The 19,381-nt window shown below is 47.3% G+C and overlaps 1 protein-coding gene across 8 annotated transcripts in view; it reads left to right on the top strand.

Annotated features, from left to right (window-relative positions):
* The first annotated feature begins 3,443 nt into the window (after positions 1-3,443).
* TCF7 (transcription factor 7) overlaps positions 3,444-19,381 on the top strand; it is a 73,756-nt gene continuing 57,818 nt past the window's right edge. For 6 of the 8 annotated variants that reach the window (XM_055811422.1, XM_055811424.1, XM_055811423.1 and 3 more), the window contains exons 1-3: positions 3,444-3,918; positions 4,017-4,083; positions 4,453-4,562. In XM_055811422.1, the coding sequence (XP_055667397.1) occupies positions 3,721-3,918; positions 4,017-4,083; positions 4,453-4,562 (375 nt within the window). In that variant the 5' untranslated portion in view covers positions 3,444-3,720. The remainder of the gene's footprint in view (positions 3,919-4,016; positions 4,084-4,452; positions 4,563-19,381) is intronic. The other 2 variants (XM_055811426.1, XM_055811420.1) reach the window with 1 other exon arrangement.

Genomic DNA, 19,381 nt, shown 5'->3' with positions numbered 1-19,381 from the left:
TACTTTTAACGATTCTGTTTGTTAAAAACAAAAATTAAAAAAAAAAATTTAAAAATTTTTTTACTCCATTCTAAAACGAGGATGAAGATTCTGAAGTCCAGAAAACTATGTATATATAAAAAAGTGATCTTGTTCAAAAATTTCAGCATTGTGTACCTGAAAAAGGATTTAGGCACCTTGCTGTAGGCATCCAGCTTTCAGAAATCCAGCTCCTGCGAATAATGTAAAATCCTCTGGATTCTCTTACTCTCACAAATTGCTATGTTGTATATTTAGAATTAACAGGGGCCCTTTTCTCTTTTCACTCAAATATATGGTGTAAGGTTAATGAAAATAAGATGGAATTTTTATTTTGGGTCTTAAATATAATATTATTAAATGTGCCCACCAGAAATGTAGGATAAAATATTTGTTCTGCTTGAAGATTATGTGATATTTGTATTCTAAGCCTCACCACAGTGGGTTTCTTTAAATAGAAGCTATACTTTACTCCTAAATTGCTTAAGGCAAAGGAAGCAGAGATGATGTTTTTATGAATGTTTAAATGCAAATGGAACTGAGAGTGAATGCTATGCTAGCTAACATCAAAGGCTCACCAAAGTCTCTGCATTAATGAGGCTCTTTGTTTCCTGGATCACAGATTACAACAGGTTTCCAACTCATTGCCAAGGCTTTATCTCCATTTGGGAGGGCTGTAAATCTCAGACGATTTTTTTCACATGCAAAACAAGAGGATCATCTGAAAGAGGGGAAAAAAATCTTAAAGTAGCAAATATTTCATTCAAATTATTATTACTCAAAGTGGCTGCAGCTTATTTTATTTTTGTGATGTTTAAAAGAATGGAAATTTGCAATCGGAGTTTCCTATGGGGTAGCCCGCTCATTCATCTGGATGGGAGAGCTGAGCAGGGGAAATAGCCACCGGCACCCTTTCCCTCGCCCACCGCCCTCAGCCCCGCACACCCTGCGCCCCCGAAATCAGAACAATAATTCTATGTCATGCAAAATCAGCAATTAGCAGAAAGACGGATTTTGCTTCATTTAAATATATTCAGTACTTTTCAAAGTGGCTCCAACGAGTTCTTCTCCTCCCCAAAAAGTAATGAGATTATACCCCTAGTAATAATACCCTCATTAACAAGAAAAATAGGGACCGAGATTTTTAGCTTCCTATTCAAGGGCTGAATGTGACAATATGTAGTATATTGGGTCATAAAAAACAATTTACATGGCGTCATTACAGTCTGTAGAAAAGTCTCCAGGACCCAGGGCTATCTTATGCAATCTTAATTAAGGAAAATAAATATCGGTGTGTTGTTTTAAGCTACCGGAGACATGCACAGGACCTGTCGTATGTGATCAGAAGAGATGGGGAGTTTCCTTTTCCATGGGAACTGCTTAAAAAAAAAAAAACAACCCACACTCCGACGCCGACACAGAAGTGTCTAGTGTCTTCGAAATTGGCTGCGAAGATGGTAATTTCGTGTTTCCTGACCCTCGGGGCCGGTGAGGAAAACTAATAATTTTCTGCGATCCGACGTCACGTCTGCGCGTCCGGAGGGGCCGGGGCTGAGCGCGCGGGGTGCGGGGTGCGGGGTGCGGGGTGAGGGGAGCGGGGTGAGGGGAGCGGGGTGCGGGGGCTCCGCTCGGCACCCGGGGCACCCGCAGCCGGGGGGCGCAACCGCCCGGGGCGCACACGGGTGTGCTGCTGTGTGCCCCGGGGTGCGCACACGCGTGTGCTGCTGTGTGCTGCTGTGCGCGCACACGTGTGTGCTGCTGTGAGCCGCTAGGGGCACGCACACACGTGCTGGTGTGTGTCTGCGCGCACACGTGCATGTGCTGGTGCGTTTCGGTGCGCGCACGGACCGTATGTGCTGATGATGTATCTGTGTGCACACACGTGTATGCACTGATGTGTCCTTGTGCACGCATGCATGTGTTGATGTGTGTCTGCATGCACACATACGTGTGCTGGTATGTGTGTCTGCATGCACATATGCACATCCTGATGTGTGTCTGTCTGTGCACACGTAAATGTGTTGATGTATCTGTGTGCACACGCATGCACTGATGTGTGTTGGTGTGCACACATGCATGTGCTGATGTGTGCCTGCATGCACATGTACACATCCTGATGTGTGCCTCTGTGCACATGTACACATGCTGATGTGTCTCAGCATTTGCAAACATATATGTGTTGATGGGCCTTTGTGTGTGCACACACACGTGATGATGTATCTCAGTGTGTGCACACATATATGTGCTGATGTGTGCCTGCAGCTCTGTGTCCAGACTTCAGTCCTCTGCAGGGCTCATGTGTACCAGATGTGTAGCTGTGTGCTGATGTGTGTGCACAACTGCCTGTGTAGCTAGATGTACAACAGACACACGTAGGGATGTGCATGGGGCTTCGCAGATGTAGATGGGTGCTGATGCACATACAGGTGTGTGCACACAGAGCTATATGTGGACATGTGGGAAGATGCATGCATGCAGCCCTGTGTGTGCAAATGAGCACCTACAGACATGCAAGTGCAGATGTGGGCTTGTGGATGTGTGTGCAGCTGAGTATGTGCACAAATGTGTGCGCACAGGTGTGTGCAGATAGGCGTGCACACAGGTGTGTGTGTGCACAGCTGAGTGTGCTCACAGCTGCGTGGTGTGCAGCTGAGTGTGCACACAGGTGTGTGCATGCACGCGCAGGTGTGTGCATGCACAGATGTGCATGTACATATCTGGGCACAGGTGTGTGAGTGCATGCAGGTGTGTGCACGCGTGGGCACAGGTGTGGCCACAGCTGCGCAGGCAGAGACGCGTGTGCATACACGTATGTGTGCAGATGTGCGCGCACAGCCGGGGGGCTGCACCGACACACTCCCCCCTCCTGCCCCAGCTGCCCACCCTCGGGCCACCAACCGCCGGGAAGGAGTCCCCCCCCTACAGCGCGGCGGCAGAGGGGGGACGGGGACCGTGGCGTGCTGGCGGTGCTTTTAAGGCCGGCACTTGGCGGCGGAGTGCGTGTGCCCTGTGTGTGTGTGTGCGCGCGCGCGCGTGTGCATGTGCGTGTTCTCTGTGTGCGTGTATGTGCGTGTGTGTGTGTGCATGTGCGTGTGCGCCCGCCCCCGGCCCCTCCCCGCAGCTGCCAATCACCCGGCGGCGCTTTGATGTCGGCAGCCCTTGGCCGCCGCGCCGCCGCGCTCGCACACAGGCACCGGGCGCTCCGTGCCTTTGGCTGCCGCCGGCGCCCGCTGCTCCCAGGGAAACTTTCCGGGGCTCGGAGCGGGGCGGGGGGGGCGGCGGCGGCGGCCCGGGGGGGCCCGTGGAGCCCGGCATCCCGCGACTGCCCGCCCGCAGCCTGCCGAGCCCCCCGCGAGCCACCGGGAGGGAGGGAGGGAGGGGAGGGGAGGGGAGGGGAGGGGGGGGGGACGTTTAAGAAGGAAAAACATTTTTTATTTTTTTTTTTAAGGAAGGATTTAAAAGGAATTTGGAAAAGGGGAGACAGAATTACGGGAAAAAGTTTAAAAGTTAAAAAGTAAAGGAGCAAAAAAAACTTCGCAAAGAAAAATTTCAAGAGGCAGCAAATTTATTTTTTTCAAGAGGAAAAAAAAATTGAGGGAGAAAAAATATATATATAATTGCGAAGGGCTTGATCCGGGCGGCGGAGAACAATACTCGCCGGGAAAGTTGCTGCGCGGCTCGGGAGGGAGCGGCGGGAGGAAAATGCCGCAGCTGGGCAGCGGCGGCGGGGACGACCTGGGGGCCACGGACGAGATGCTGGCCTTCAAGGACGAGGGCGAGCAGGAGGAGAAGATCCCCGAGAACGCCTTCACGGAGCGCGACCTGGCCGACCTCAAGTCCTCGCTGGTGAACGAGTCGGAGGGAAGCGGCAGCCCGGCCGCCGCCGCCGCCGATGCCGAGGTGAGCCCGGCCGCCCCGGCCGCCCCCGCCGCCCCCACGCCCCCCCCGCGCCCCCCGCCCCGCCACCCCGCGCTGCCCGTCTCTCTCCCCCCGTGCAGGCCATCCGGCGGGCGCAGGATCCGCAGCGGGTGTATCAGGAGAAGCTCCCGGACCACATGGATGATGGTTAGTCGCTCTGTGTGTGTGTGTGTGTCCCGTCCCCTGCCCCTCATCCCCGGTGCCTGCTGGCCTGCCCCGGCCAAGCGGTGAGTGTCCCCGGGGTGAGTGAACCCCCCTGCCCCCCCCCCCCTTCCCCCCCGCAGGGAGGGATGCCGGCCTGGCTGCCACAGCAGCCCTCCCGGGAAGGCTGCCGATGCCGGCAGCCGAGCTTCCCAGTGCCCCCCTGCCGTGAAGACCCCGCACCGCCCAGCACCCTCTCTGAGGAGCATGGGGCAAAGAGACTCCCGAAACACCCAGCAGCCTCTTCGGGCCCCCCGACAGGCAGAGGAATCACCTGTCGTAGGGCAACTCTTGATGGGGAACTTTTGATTTTAGCAGGTATGAAGCATCAGGACCCAGGGATGTATAAAGGATCTGCGTATTCTGGCTACCCTTTCCTAATGCTCTCAGATCCTTATCTGCCAAATGGATCTATGTCACCTCTGGTGAGTTCACCCCCTCCTTACTGAGAAGTTTCATGGCCTTTCTCACTGCTGAAGTACGTTGCAGTTATCGTGCAGGCACCTACACGTGCTTTTTTCCCCTGACAAATTGCAGCCTGGATTCTAAAATGCCCGGGCGCTCTTCTGTCCAAGCCAAGGGAGGAGTGGGAAGGGAGAAAGATGCTCGGCACCAGTGCCTGCTTCGCTTCCAGTTTGCTGGAGGAGTGCCTTTCCAGTCTCCCCATCCTCTAGGTTCGCCTTCACTCCTCCAGCAACCAAATCCTAACGCTTCCTGTAAGAATGCCCCTTCCTTTTTCTGGGTCACGGGCTTTGGAGGGGAGCAGCTTCTGGTGTTTGCGTTCAGGGACGTGTCCTGCAGCTTAACTTCAGTTCGGCGTTAATCTGCTTGTAAAATGGCCTGCCTTCGGTTAGGGCTGTGTTGGGGATGATGGCCCAGAAAGTGGATGTTGTGCTTCTAAAATGGAAATAGAGGTTTTTAGGAAAAGGCTTAATGCTGCTGGATGACTATTCCCATTTTCTTTCTGTAAAGTTTTCCCCTCTCAGGTCAAATCAGCTTTAGTAATTGTGTATATTCTAATGCTTATAAGTTTTACTATCTGAACAATTAAACTAAAGGCTTCTCTACTAAAGCCATCTTTTCCCATTACCATCTCTATCAGAACTTCAGAAAATAATGTGATGACATTGCAGCAGACAGACAGTGCTCATATCGCTCCTGGGGAGCCGGCATTGCTGCATTCATTTCAAATGTTGTTCTGCATTTGCAGTCTGTGAATGAGAACAAGAACATAATTTTGTTTATCTCAGTTTAAACTTTTAGCCTTTAAAGGGATAAGGTTTAAAAGAATATATCATACTGTCCTTAATTTCAGTCATTTGTTCACTGGAGGGGTAGGATGTTAAGCTGGTGTCGTGAAAAATCGATGGATTGTGGGATATCGAACTCAAAGTGTGATGAAATATTGTCCATGGGAATCGGTGTCGTACCCTCCTGCCTGATGCCGCTGGCCTGGGCGGCGGGAGGAGGCAGGTCCCTCCGTGAGCCTGCCCATACCCCGGCACAGCCCTTCTCGGAGGAGCTGATTTCCCCGGCTGCAGACTCTTGTAACTTTGCTGAAGTCAGTTTGCAGATACTGAGGATCTGTCCCTACATTTTGAAGTCTTCCTTCAGTTTACAGCAAGAAAAGATGCGCTTGCAAGGCAGGGCCAGTGTATGTTGTTGTAACCCAAACACGCATTCCTTCTGTTTCTTCACACCTTGCCTCCCTTTGTCCAGGTACCAGGTATCCCCCTCGCCCTCCTAAAATACTAAGCTATTCTCTTCCTTATAAATTTTAAATCGTATTAAATTTGTCTCTGTTTAAACGCATTTAGGTTGCTCCCTGGTATAGAATCTGTCTAAGTTCAGACTTCCGTTAGCCCAGCAACTATTTGTTGTAGTAGAAGTATTTCTTTTAATCTTAAACCCTTATTAGATGGGCAGCAAAGTGCAATGGTCTATTAATTAGCAATTAAGCTAAAAAGTAGATGGTGGTTTGTGAATCACCTTTCCCCTTGATAATGTAATAAAAACCAAGTGATTACTGTTGGAGCAACAGACAGGAGTAAATAGACTGTGCAGAACTCAAAGGGGAGAAAACTTAAGTAGCAGGGAAGGAACGATCCCAGCCTCTTGACAGCCACAGAGATCATCCGCTGCCTCAACCAGCTTTACTTAGGCCTGTTCAGATCCTGTGGTGGTTTATGTTGCGTGACTTAAAAAGCTGATTTGATGCTTTCAGCTAAAAAAATTCTTGCTGAACAGACTTCAGCAGATAAACGCTGGCCTTTTGGCTTTTCAAGTTGGTACCATAGCTGTTCCAATATATGGTTCTGGGCAATTTTGTCTTGTATTTATATTGACTATGCAAAGGTTATCACAGTCAATTATGTATTGCTCTCATATAGATTTATTGCTATTGTGTATGTTACATAAAGTGCGGGCTATAATCTGGTGGCTGCTTCCAATAACTGAGGTCAGATCTGTGACCGAAGATTGCAGATACTTAACCATCCATAAAAGTGTGTTTAATTAACACTTTAGCACAAGTAGACTTGGAGAGGAGGGTTGTGTGAGTGAATGGGATTGTGTATCACAGTCATGTGTGCACTTGATAGTGGAGATTGTATTTTGGTTAATGAGGCTTCCTGGAAACAGTTGTTTGCAGCTAAGATTAATTTCAGAATCTTAAAAAAAAAAAAAAACCTTAAAAAATTAACCCAGGAGTGCTTTGGCAAGCTCTCAGGGCTTTATATTTACCTGATTGGAAAATAAAATACAGCTGCCTGAGAGCCAAAGGGCAGCCAGCACTTAGGCTGCAGGTTGAACCCCCACCCTGCGACGCTCCGTAAAACCACATTTTTTTTTCTTCTGTGGGCTCCTTCCGAACCCCGGCAGGGTGCTGCGAGCAGTGCTGGAGCCAGCCCGGAGCGCCTGCTTGGGTGGGTGTGTCGTTACCGGTGTGTTGCTTTCCTTTTTCCTTTCTTATTTTCTCAGCAGCATCACTTCTGTTTTGTCTCCCTCAAGGTGGTTGTAGCCCGCTAACTGTTACGCTGCTCACCCCAGCATCCTGCTACGCTCCCCATATCTCCCCACTAAAATTGTCTTTTTTTTTTTTTTTTTAACCAAAGCACACCCACTTGTGTTATTTACATGCTCTAATGTCGCTCCAGAGCAATGCACTGAACATGTCTGGGTACCTGACATCAGCAGCAGCGCCAAGCATAGCTGATGTCCCCCACAAACAGCAGGATGTGGCAAGAGCCCCCCCGCAGCAGACAGATCCTGGGCGTTTGGCTGGGTGGCCCACCTCTGCTGCAGGTGGCAAACACCGCTTTAGGCTAATTCAGCGGGAGTGATGCTGGTTTGAGCATGCACAAGTAGCCTGGACTGGCAGGTGAGCTATCAAAGAGAGAAAGGAGGGCTGGGGGTGGCCGGGGCATGTAGGCAGAGGCTCTCCTGGAGCTGGGGACAAGGCTGAGCCCGGGTGTCTCGCGTTTTGGAAGTGTGCTGTGAACCCCCGTCGGCTGGCCAGGCACACTCTGTCAAGTGTGTTAAGAGCATCTCGGCGCAGACTGTACATGCCTCTGAAATCACGAAGTTTTGCACCAGGAGAGCCGTTTCTCACCCGGCTCTCAGGTGTCACATGCATGGTGGTTCATGACTGTGCTTTGACTCTCCTGGCTTTTCCCAAGGTGGGGTATTTGGGATTTGCTGGTTAAAAATCAGCAAGAAACTTCCACAGAACAGTAACAAGTTGAGGAACTGTTTTTCTAAATGAAATATAAAATCATAAAACTATATCCTTTTTTAAATAGTACAAATGACTTTAAATCAAATTAAGGTACATCCTTAGTAAGAACATCAGCCTTTTAGGTGGTTACAAACATTAGAGGTCAGACATGGTCAAACATGTTAACACTTTGATCAGATTAAAATATTTTTCTTGCTACAGTTGTATAATTGAGTTTAGACCCGAGGGGGTTTTCTGAACATTGTTATGTCTTGTACCATGTGGTAGTTAAATGGTAGAAGGAGCACTTACAAGTTCCTTTACGTTCCTTTTGTAAATAGGTTTATAAAATAGGGGAATGAGCTGTGCTGTGTGTAAGGCACAAGCTCTCCCCACCCCAGTCGATGTGAGAGCCCCAGGGAGAGCTCTCTGCACCTTCGGCACACCTCTGGTGCGTGTAGTGAGCGTGTGAGCTGTCTGAAGGCAGAATTAGAATGTTCTACGTATAAAGCTGAGGTGCTGGACTTTCTGTCTGTGGGAGAAACAGAGGTTCAAGAGCCTCTATTTCTTTGGAAAACAGACACTACCTCATTTTCTTAATTATTGAGTTGTCTAACCAGAGCTCACATAGGAGCAGGAGGGTGGTGGTACGTTCCCAAGCTCCGCGCATTTGAGGTCCCTGAATGAGACAGCAGGGCTAGCAAATAATGCTGGTGTTCAGAGCCTGGTCCCTGTGGTTGGCCAGGCTCCTTGGGCTTGGTTCCTGTTCAGAGAGTTCGAAATATCCCCTTGGGCAGGGCAGGATGAAAGTGCTTTTACTGCTGGCCTGGGGCCACAGGTCCCAAATGTCTAATATGAGGTCAAAAAGCATGGAGCTGAAAGTCTCCTGCTGCCTTTCACCGGACAGAAGCTGAAGCAGCAGCAGCTGAGCCCTGGGACACGGCTACTTCTGCTGCAGCCCCCTTCCCCGAAGGCTGCCCCATCCCTTTGCGGGAGGAGGCTGTTGCCCCCGCAGCAGTTGGTGGAAGGAAATCTGCAGCTCAGCTGCTTCTGTTTAGAGGTCTTTCTGTCCTAGCTTGCACTGTCAGGGCAGTAGTTTAGTGTTGCTTTTTCCTCCGTCGAGTTCTGATCCTGTTGAAACCAGTGGGAAAACTCCCTGGAGTTGCCATGTGATGGGATTTGTTGCTGTGCTGCTGCATCTCCCTCCAGATGTTGTGCATGGAGGGAGGGCAGCTGCAAGTGAGCAGTGGCTCTGTGCGTTCCCAGCAGTGCCTGCTGCTGTGGGAGAGCAGCATCACCAGCAGCATCCCAGCCAGGTTCCCTGGCAGAAGGGCTTGTGCTATGGGACCTCACCAGGACAGTACTCTGTCCCCATAAATTGTTACGTTCCTGGCAGAAAGCGTTAGGAGTGCGGTGGCTGCTGATGGATGTCCTGGCAGGCAGACAGATGAGTAATTTGTTCCCTCCTGACAAGAGCGAATCCACTTCTTCCAGCTCTTCTACCTGGCTTGAAATAGGATAATGGTGAAAATAATTTTTTATATTAAAACATAATGTTGGATAGGTGGATGTACCAAGGCACAGGGCTTCCGAGGTCATTTATTGCATGTCTGATTCAGCCTTGGTTCCCCCCCAAGGAAAATTCTTGTGTTAATTTCTGAGTTCATATCACACCCTCAATTTTGAAGCAGAACTTCCCTTTGAAATAAATTAGAGAGTTCTGCTTAAGAAGCAGTGACATGATACAGCACTGCCTGTGTGTGGTCTAATATAACCTTATTTTTAAAATTGTTTGGAATGAAAAAAAGAGAAAAATGTCACAGGGAAACAAAAGCAAGTTTTATGTAAATCCATGCATGTGAATGAGGGTGCACGTGATTCAGATGGTCCAACGTTATCTACTGTCCCACTGGGATTCCTTTGCAGGCTACCCTGGAACTGGCTTCCCAAGCACGGGATGCTTTGTTGATGGGGAGTTGGTACGAGATATGTATGATAAAGGCACTGTTCCTGCAAGCTTCCAACTGTTGCTGTTTGTGAAAAGTTATTAGCTCAACCAGTTGAGAATTTGGAGAGAAAAGCAAAAACCGAACATCAACCCAAGCTCCCAAAGCTCATCCATGTTAATGATTAATATATTTGGAATTTTAACTCTTGAAGAACAAAGTGATTTGGGGGTGAGCAGCACACGACATGTCCAAGATGAAAGAACAGAGCTAGTCTGGTATCCAAGGCTTTAACTGAGAGGAGCAAGGAGTGGTGAGGAGGCAGCGAGGAGCTCTGCAACACGCTCATGTGTCGCCTCACAGCTTGCAGTCCCTCTCCTGCCATAACTATTACATTCCTGCATTCAGGTGGGAACTCTGACAAATCCGTACAGTCAGGTGTGCTGGCGTTTGCTGTTCCAAGGTACCAAGTAACAACACGTGTTCCTGTGACTAAACAGACATTGCCAGCTCCGTAGGGATGACTCTCTTGCCTGCTCTCGTAGACAATCTGTGAAGAGCCAGATCCTAATCACAGGCTGGATCCCTCGCTATCTGTAGCGTGATCTGCAAGTGAATCAGGTTTTCAGGATACGAGTGGTGTGAGCTGCATGCCTAAGATTGCGATCTGGTCCGGTCTGCGTGTGTCTGTGTATACATGATAGGATGGTCATTGGTAGAGCACAATCAAGTGCTGAGAAACATCAACTGTTTTGAGGAAACATCTACAGCTTGCCATTATTTTCACACCTGTAGTTCTTTGTCAGCCCCTTGGCCAGGAGTGGTTAAGCAAGGCCAGATTTAGTCATCATTCTGTATGGGTTGGCCTTTGATCCCCCTCACTAATTTACCATAGAGAAGGTGAAGGAAGGACCTTGTGCATCTGTGAGCATCCTGTATGCTCACGGGGAGGCTGTGCTGGACAGGGCAGATAAGCATGTGCTGCTGTTCAGTTACTAAAATTTCCTGCACCATGTGTGAGCCACAAATTCCTCAAGAAATCCTCAAGGATTGTCTTCTGCCTGTTGCATTGATGTGAAGAGGGACTAGATGCCAGACATCCCCAGCACCGTCCTCTTGGAGAGGGCATTGCCACTGCGGGAGCTTCTCTCCATCCCACCCCACTGATGGGCTGCCTGCAGCCATCACCTAACGCCTCTCTTCTTGTTTGCTGCTCACTTCCTTGGTTTCCTGTGCCTTTGCCACTCCAGCTCACTGCTCTTGGTGCCAGAAGATGGCTTACATCAGCATCTCTCCCAGCCTGATGTATACATGCTCTTACCTCATCATTTACCAATGGTGGGTGGAGGGCACAGAAATAGGAGGGTAGGTACAAGTTGCTTCCTGAACTCTTTGCAGAGCCACTGCAGCAGGGAAAGCTGCTCAGCCTGACCAAATCCCAGGCTGGTGCCAAGCTGGGATGTGTGAGTTCCGCCCCCCCCCCCCCCAGACTTTTTCATGTGCTATTCTTCCAAATCTCCCTTTAAAAAATAAGCTATAACACGATACTTGCTCATTAGCCTCTGTGTCTAGAGGATGAAACAAAGGTTTGGTAGGAGGACGGGTGACTCAGAGGGTTGGTAACAGGATACAGAGCTGTTCATTTCCTACTTTCCAGTTTTAATCCAGCTGAATCAGTAAAGGCCAAATGCCTGTTCCGTCTGCCAGTTTGTCCAGCAGCCTGTCCGGGAGGGCATGGCTCCCTCCAGCCCCCAGGCAGGGCGAGTGTTTCATGGTGTGAATGATGAGATGTCCTGGGAACCTGCAAAGTCTGTACCAAACCCTCTGTGAATGTCATCTGAGGTCTTCGTTCTCATCGTGGGACTGCCAGTTCAGCACATGCTGCTGGCTCACAAACCCACCTACTTCATTTCTTAAAGGAACAGATTGCAACAATGTACGCCTCTGAGTCTTGATTATGGCAGGATCTTTTTCTTGGTCACCTCCCAATGATCTCGGACAAAGAGCCCTCTCGCCTTTACCTCATTACAGAGAATTTATCACTGCTCCATCCTGTGATGCTTTCTCTGAATTTTTTTGTCTTTGGGTCTTTATAGTGACCATTCCCAAAGTTATGAAGGACTATTCCACCACCACTGCCTCTGTGAAGTGGTCAATACTGAGGATGAGGAGGGTTAGTAAAGCCTGACAGAATTAGCAGTACCCATCCAGAGCATCCTGCTGGCTGGAGGTGCTGGGCAAGAGGTCACCAAGGTGGCTTTAAACCACTGCTTCTCTCCCATCCACTGTGTCTGTGCTAAACCCAGCTCAGCTGCAAAAAGAATCTGGTTCATTGTGTTTCATGGGGTCCCAAAATTAGTATTTTGTTAAACAAAACAATAAACTCAACAATGCTGTGGTAAGTTTTTGAAACCAAAGTAAAGCTGGATACTAGAATCTAGAGCACTTTTCCCCTCCGGTTATAACAACTTTACATTTGATTAAATGATAGGCAAAAAAAAAAAAAGTCTCAACAGTATCTCCTTTGTTCCATTGAGAATCTGGAACTATAATATACAAAGTACATGCCTGCCTTGAAGAGCTACACAGTAATCATGGATTGAACAAAAAAAGACTTTTTTTTTTTTTTTTTAACTGATTCAACTTGTATGCTGTATGTTGAATTTGTTTTCTGCTGTGGTTTGCTCTGAGGAATAGCATACACGAGCATAAACAGAGGTTCTCCTCTGATGAGACATACACAAAAGTAAAATGTGAAAGCCCGAGATCATAAGGCACGCTTGACTTGGCACCAGGGGGATGCAATTATAAACACGCTTGTGGAAGAAGTGCTGGGGAAATACTCTTCCCCAGCACACTGCTCAGAAAGGATCAGAAATGTGGAATTTTTATTCTAACTGTGAGGAGATGGCACTGTGGAGGTTGCTTTCATGTTTAGGAAATAAACCATCGTAAGATCTACCACATGAAAATTTGTTGTTCTTAGCACAGAGAGGCTGATGAGTTGGTTCTCGTTATGTGCCGCAGCCCTGGAGTTACTGGCGCGGGAGCGGAGATAGTGAGGAGGAGCTGTCATCTCCGACAAACCTCGCTTTGTCTGACTTTGCCCTAAAAGAAGAAAGGCCGATTCTAACGTGGGAGACAGTGCACAACCCCTGACACCAGCATACCCGAGGTCGAAATTCGGCCTTTGAGCTTTGGCTTCCTGCTATAACTTACGGAGTGTGGCATTGCCAGCTTTGAAATCCGACCGTCCAAAGGGATGTGCGGATTCAGAAATCCAGGTGACGTTTTGCGGGATCACATCGTGCTGTGCTTGGTATTCCTTTGGGACAGCCAGTGCTGTCACATAGGATAAATTAAAATATGCATAGTAAACGTAAATCCAAAACAGAAGCAATAATATAAAATAAGAATTATTTTTTTAAAAAAAAAAAGACCCAAACCTTTTTGTTTAACTTTCTCTGATACAAAGCAATTTCTCCAGGACTGTACACCATATGAAACACATTATAAATGCTCTTGTAAAATCCACATCATTATACCACATGAAAGGCTGGGTCCTAAAAATAGCCGTTCAGAGAGGATGCAGGCTAGTAGCAATTTCGGTGATCATGAAATAGTTGTGTTGACATCTCTATGCATGCACACCCACAGAAAGCTTTGACTTTTGAATATTCTTAGCAACATTTGTGCTTTATGGAATTTTCCACGTTCTGGTCCCATGAATAGTCCCTTGCACAGTGGTGTTCCTGTCTGATCTTATCCCCATGTTTCTAACCCTGATTTTATTGAGAAAATGGGTAATTATTTTTTTTTAGTTTTATGTGAAACTCTTTCCTTGCTGTCAGTATGACAGCAGTTGACAGTATCAGTTGTAATTTTGCTGTCTTCTATCAACGGGAATATTTTCTTTTTCCTTCAATAGACACACACATCCCTGATATTTTGGAGGGCTAACTGTCAATATGTAAACCTAGAGCATTAGATAACACAAAGAGCTGCCACGTCTACCCAGCCCTTGTATCTGTTGTGGTATTCAAAAGAAAGTACATGAAATCTGCAGTAATTATACAGTAATGTATCCACAACAAAAAATTTTCTTCCTCGTCCCAGCGATCAGAACTTGGCTTTTGTTTTGAAGTACGAAAGGATGCAGCCTCCTGGCTTTGGTGTGTTTGCAGCAAAGCCCTGGCTGGGATAAACTGCCATAGCTCTGGGACAGACAACAGAGTCCTGCCAACTGATATCGCGCGAGATCTTTTTGAAGAGCTCATCAGATTTTATTTTATTGCTGTTGTGTTTCAGTTTTAGCTTGTTATTTGTTTGAAATCATTACTATAGGGATGGTTTTCTAAAAGACGTTTGAATCTTCAGTGCTGATCTCTGCCTGCATTTTTCTAAGTAGAGCTGGTGATGCTGGAGATGTACACCTTCAGACGTGAGGATGGATGTCTGCAGGTTGCGGTTTAAGCCTGTGTGTGGCCCCTCTAAAGCCAGTTGGAAACTGTCTTATTTCCTCAAAATAAGTTTGCTTTGGGAATTGGAGCAAAATCTTTGGAGATAGCGAGTGAAATAATAGGGTGTTGAAGAAAATGACATTGCTTCTTAAATAGCTGGCATGAAAATCATTCAGTCTGAAGTTTCATTCAAATCAGATGTAGCTGTGGTTGTGATGGGGCAGGACACAAACTCTTCAAGCAGTGCAGCTCAGAGTGATTTACTGCCAGACTTACAGTTGCTCTCCGGCTTTAGTTTTAGTGTAAGGGCGGCTCTTGTCCCTTGTCCAGATCTGGCGTCCTTTTGCAATGGAAACAGGCTCTCAAGTGTTCAGATCAATGGGTTGAATTCTTGCAAAGTTTTTGCGACTTTGGAGAATGAAATGCTGTAAAATTACATGAGAGAAGCGTGTTTGCTGTTGCAGATTTAGCTCCCTAAAACAGCTGGACCGGGGAACACGGGAACACCTTGACAATGCGATAATTTTAACTAAACATCATAGAGAAAATGCATTCATTCCTACACGCACTCGGCAGTAATGTAAGGATATATTTCCAACTAAGCGCTAAGAAATTTTGGCTCATGTTAGCATATGTGCTCTGTATAATACAACAGATACTGCTGTTCAGAAAAAGCTAAAAAGTTCTTACTACTTCTGCCTTGAATTTAACATCATGCCTAAGCCCTTTTGTGTTCTCCATAATTAATGTAATGGATAAAACCAGGGTTATATCTGGCAATGTAAGATTTTTACTAATCTGGTGAACTCCGCTTTTCCTGCTAAGAGCAGAATTCAGGTGAAAACACCAAATGTGTGCTGGCTGGGACTTCTGGCAGCACTTGAACACAAGAGCTGTTGTAGAGAAAATTTAAATTCTTCACTCAAGACAACAGAAAATTACTTAGTATGTTAGTGCCAGTTGCTTGGTTACTGGCATTTACTGGAAATAGTATATAACTACATGTGTATATTTAAACTTCGCAAAATACAATGTTTTAGAATTACAATATACTATTTGTACTGATCTGGTACGTGGATCTGCATATAAATGCATACTGGGGGATGAGGCAGGCTGCAGTGAATCCCTGAAAGATCAGCTCCCATATCCAGAAGCATCACGCTTCATCCAAATTCTCTTCTAAAACCAGTGCCATGGTAAATGTCAGACTCCCGGGCGGGTATGTTGCTGTTTGCCGTGGGTGGGAGCTGCCTCTCTCCTCCCTGCGCCCCGGGAGTTCGTTTGATACAGAGCCGAGCGATCCTCTTACTGGAGAGCACCAGGTGCCGTGGCAGACGCATGTAAATAGCCAACAAAATAGGCATTAGTAGCGCCAGTTGTTTATGTGTTAACACAGGATGTTCTCAAAATCAGGTAAGAAGTGAGGCATGTTACCAAGTTTTATAGCAGAGGAACCGGATAGTCTTGTAACTGCCGTGCAGGGCTGCAGTGGAGGAAGCGTGGTTTTATCCCAGCTTCTGCTCCCAGTCCCCCAGGAGCTTGTTTTTCTGTGACTCAGTTTCCCCCAGGAGCGTTTTGAAGCTTTATCATTTCATGTATAAGCCACGTTTGGAGAGCACTGCAGGGAAAGCCACACTAATACTGGAAAAAAACCCAAAAAATCCAGCACAGGCTGCTGCGAGAGGGGGTGTTTCAGAAACGATCAGAGAAGGACTAGCCAAAAAAAGTAAGCTGTGCTGCTTATTAGACCATTTACTTCAAGATATTAAACAAATTGCAATTTCATAATCTTTTAGCAAAGTGCAGGTGGCCCTAAAACGACAACTCCTTCAAGGCGATTGGCATCCTTTCTCGCTTTAAAAACAAATTGCCTTTTCAGCCCAAATGGGAATTTCATACAGTGGCGTTAGTTGGATGGGAACGATGGTCGGACGGTCCAACACGTTGTCTCAAATAGACATGCTGCACCAAACTGCGCTACTACACTGAGGACAAAATGTCATTTCTTATTTACTGACTTGTAATATGCTGATGAGAACAACCTCCACTGTTGCACGGCATAGTTTTTGGACACATGTACCAAACCCCTGGATGCATAATTCAAATTCCTTGTCATGAAGAATGAGTCTATTTATCTTGGAACCTTTTTCACTTAAACAGTAATCTCTAGGAAATCATTTGTTAACAGTAGTTAGCTGCCAGTTTGTCAGTTAATGGCTTGAGGCGAAGTCAAAAGTGAATGAAATCTTTTCCAGGAGATGCTGCTGTCGCATGTGGTGCAGAAAGGTTTATAACAGAAAGCATTAGAGGAGGCGGTCAGATGAGTTCAGTCCAACTTTTAGAAACACAAGGAAACTCGGCATGACAGGGCAGAGACGACCGTTTTGCTAACTCATCCATTTGTAAAATATTAAAGCCATCAATTGTGCCCGTGTCAACTTCTAAGCCTAAATTCTCCTAACTGGAGGCTCCAGGTGTGTGTGTGGATGCCAAAACCACGTGTGGTCACGGTGGCTGGGGCTCTGCCTTGTGCTCTGTGCATCCCTGCATCCCGGGCATCCCTCCATCGCAGGCACCCCGGGCATCTCTGCATCCCGGGCATCTCTGCATTGCAGGCACCCCAGGCATCTCCCCATCCCAGGTGTGGGGGCAGCCGGGCAGGAGAGCCATGGTGCAGCACCCCCAGCTCACCTGGGGTGCTGGGGGTGTGTGTCTGCTGGAGCGGAGACTCCTCCAGCTCTCAGACATTATTGTTTCTCTATAAAAGTCTAGCAGTGAGTTTCAGTTAGGTAATGAGAGTTATCTGATTTCTCTTTAATCTGAGCAGCATCACTACGGTGCGATAACTTCGAATCACTGTTTATCTTGTGCTCAGTGCTGCAGGGAGAAAAGTGGCAAGAATGGGTGAAAATTCATTGGAAAAAGAGCTGAGAAAAGTCATCCTAGTCTACACCAAATCCCTCCTTCTTGCAGCGGGAGCGGGTGAGAAATAACTGCCCCAAGTAGAAACTCTCCTACGAAGCCACAAAATCCAGCTGAAGTAAATACCACTTCCCTGCAGCATTATCTCCCACTCTGTGCTGTCTACCCACAGAGGATGGTAGGGTGTAGGAACTGGCAGGGGATTAATGGCAGCCTGGTTCATAAAAAACTCTGCTGCCAGAAGGACGTGGGACCCAGACAGAAGTAAAGAGGGGCTGGTTCTCTCTGCAGATGCCCCCAAGTGCTATTTGTCTGAGAGCAGATTTTCCCACAGATCTTTGGCCTTCATATTATTTGAAGAACCCCCTCTGCAGCTGCAATCCTTCCCTCCCCCGAGGGAAAAACAGGGTGGTAACTTTGTGAACTGAATGGTGTGGAGGTTTAGGAGTACTGCCATGGGAGGGGAAGATTTGGCTCATTAGCATGGAACATTATGTTGCCAGGAACAGAGTTTTGGGGCAGAACTAATAACATGGAAGCAGATGCAGTCAGCTTTTATTAAACTGGTTTGTAGATGACTTTAAATAGGCAACATCTTGTATCTGGGGCTTTCCTTGCAAAAGGCAGGATGGCAGACCCCAGCAGCAGAGCCTGGCTTAGATGCTGGCTAAGGAGTACAGAGAAGCCAACCAAATCTCTGGATGAAAGGAAAAATTTCTCCCAAATGTATTAAAAAAAAAAACCAACAAACTAACAAAAGATTTTGTGGTTGTGTTATATTCTTTAAATTCCTACAGTCCACACATCTCACTTTGAGCAAGGAACAGCTGTAGACTGGTAGAGTTTATAGTCTGAAGGACCCAACATTATATCATCTCCTTTTTATCATGGTGTATCATCTCTGCTATGCCATGGACTCCTGAATTTCACTCAGTTACCCCAATAGCTGGACACATCATTAAATGCTTGACAGCACATTACAGGTAGGGATGAATAAATTAATCTCCAGGCCAAGTTTGGGAGCTCCCTTCAACTACCCTTTCCATAGCACTGATTAACTCTGTAACGCTTATCTGCATCGGTGATGGTCAGATGCCATTTCCTGACACATGGCATTCCATGGCCACCGGTAATGATGGGTTGAACTCACTCTGTAATTGTCTTACCCGAGTACACAGGTTGGAATGACCATCAGCCAAATACAAATTTCCCACCTCAGCCAGCTACCAGAATCGAGCAAGGCTGTTGATACCTCTGAGAAGTCACCACAAAGACCATCCATCCATCTGCCAGACCCAGCAGTGACTATTGCTGTGCATCCTTACAATGTCTTTCTGGTCCTTCCACCACCTCTGTGCAGCCTGGACTAACCGTCCGGCTTTCATGCGGGTGTTGGGAATGACCAGCCCTGACGGCGCCGCCGAAGCTGCAAATCTCTGTAGAGGCTCACGCTGGATTTCTTGACTTCTCCGTAGATGTCCATTAGCTGCCACCTCCTTCTTCACCAGCTCCAACCACCGTTTCATAGAGCAAAGAGCACTGTCCAGAAATTCTTTCCCTGCTCCATGCATCCAGGAGGACAGCCTGGCGCATGCACCAGGCCTTCAGGGCTGTGCTCCTCGCAGCCTCATCATCCCAGGCTGGCTGAATAAGGCACAAAGAATCCCATTTGAATGCTGTACTCTGTCCTACCTTTGTTGTGCAATACTTTTTTTCTCAGGCAGTTTCTAATCTGGAGATTTTCTGGGATCTCTACATGGCATGAAGGGAAGTCTCCTCATCACCTCAGGTTCTGTCTTTCAGTACCAAGTGTTTAAGACATAATTCTAGGCGTCCGGGGCCTGCTTTCTTTTTGTGTCTCCTTTGCTGTTGCTTTCATTTACTAACATGTTGAACTTCAAAGTCTATTCTTTCTCCTTCCTAATTTTTATGGAAAAAATGGTCTGAACCCCATTTGCATTTCCTCCCTGAGGATACTGGCAATCCTTAATCCTATATATTAAAGAATCTCAGTTTTCTCAGCAGCCTTTTATACTGGGACTACTATTCCAGTCTGTTTTCTCCTTGAAATTCTCTCCTGTGGTTCAAAATTGCTCTTCATGGTGCCCCTGACCACTGTCACTTTCTGTTATGAGCTATTTGCATGGGTGTTTGATCACTTTTAAGTCCTTTCCCCTTCCCATCCTGTCCTTCGCAGGTAA

This window comes from Falco peregrinus, chromosome 8, assembly GCF_023634155.1.
Source record: "Falco peregrinus isolate bFalPer1 chromosome 8, bFalPer1.pri, whole genome shotgun sequence".
In the NCBI taxonomy this organism is placed as follows: domain Eukaryota; kingdom Metazoa; phylum Chordata; class Aves; order Falconiformes; family Falconidae; genus Falco; species Falco peregrinus.
The sequence above is the reverse complement of the archived record's forward strand: the minus strand, read 5'-3'. Positions and strand labels throughout refer to the sequence as shown.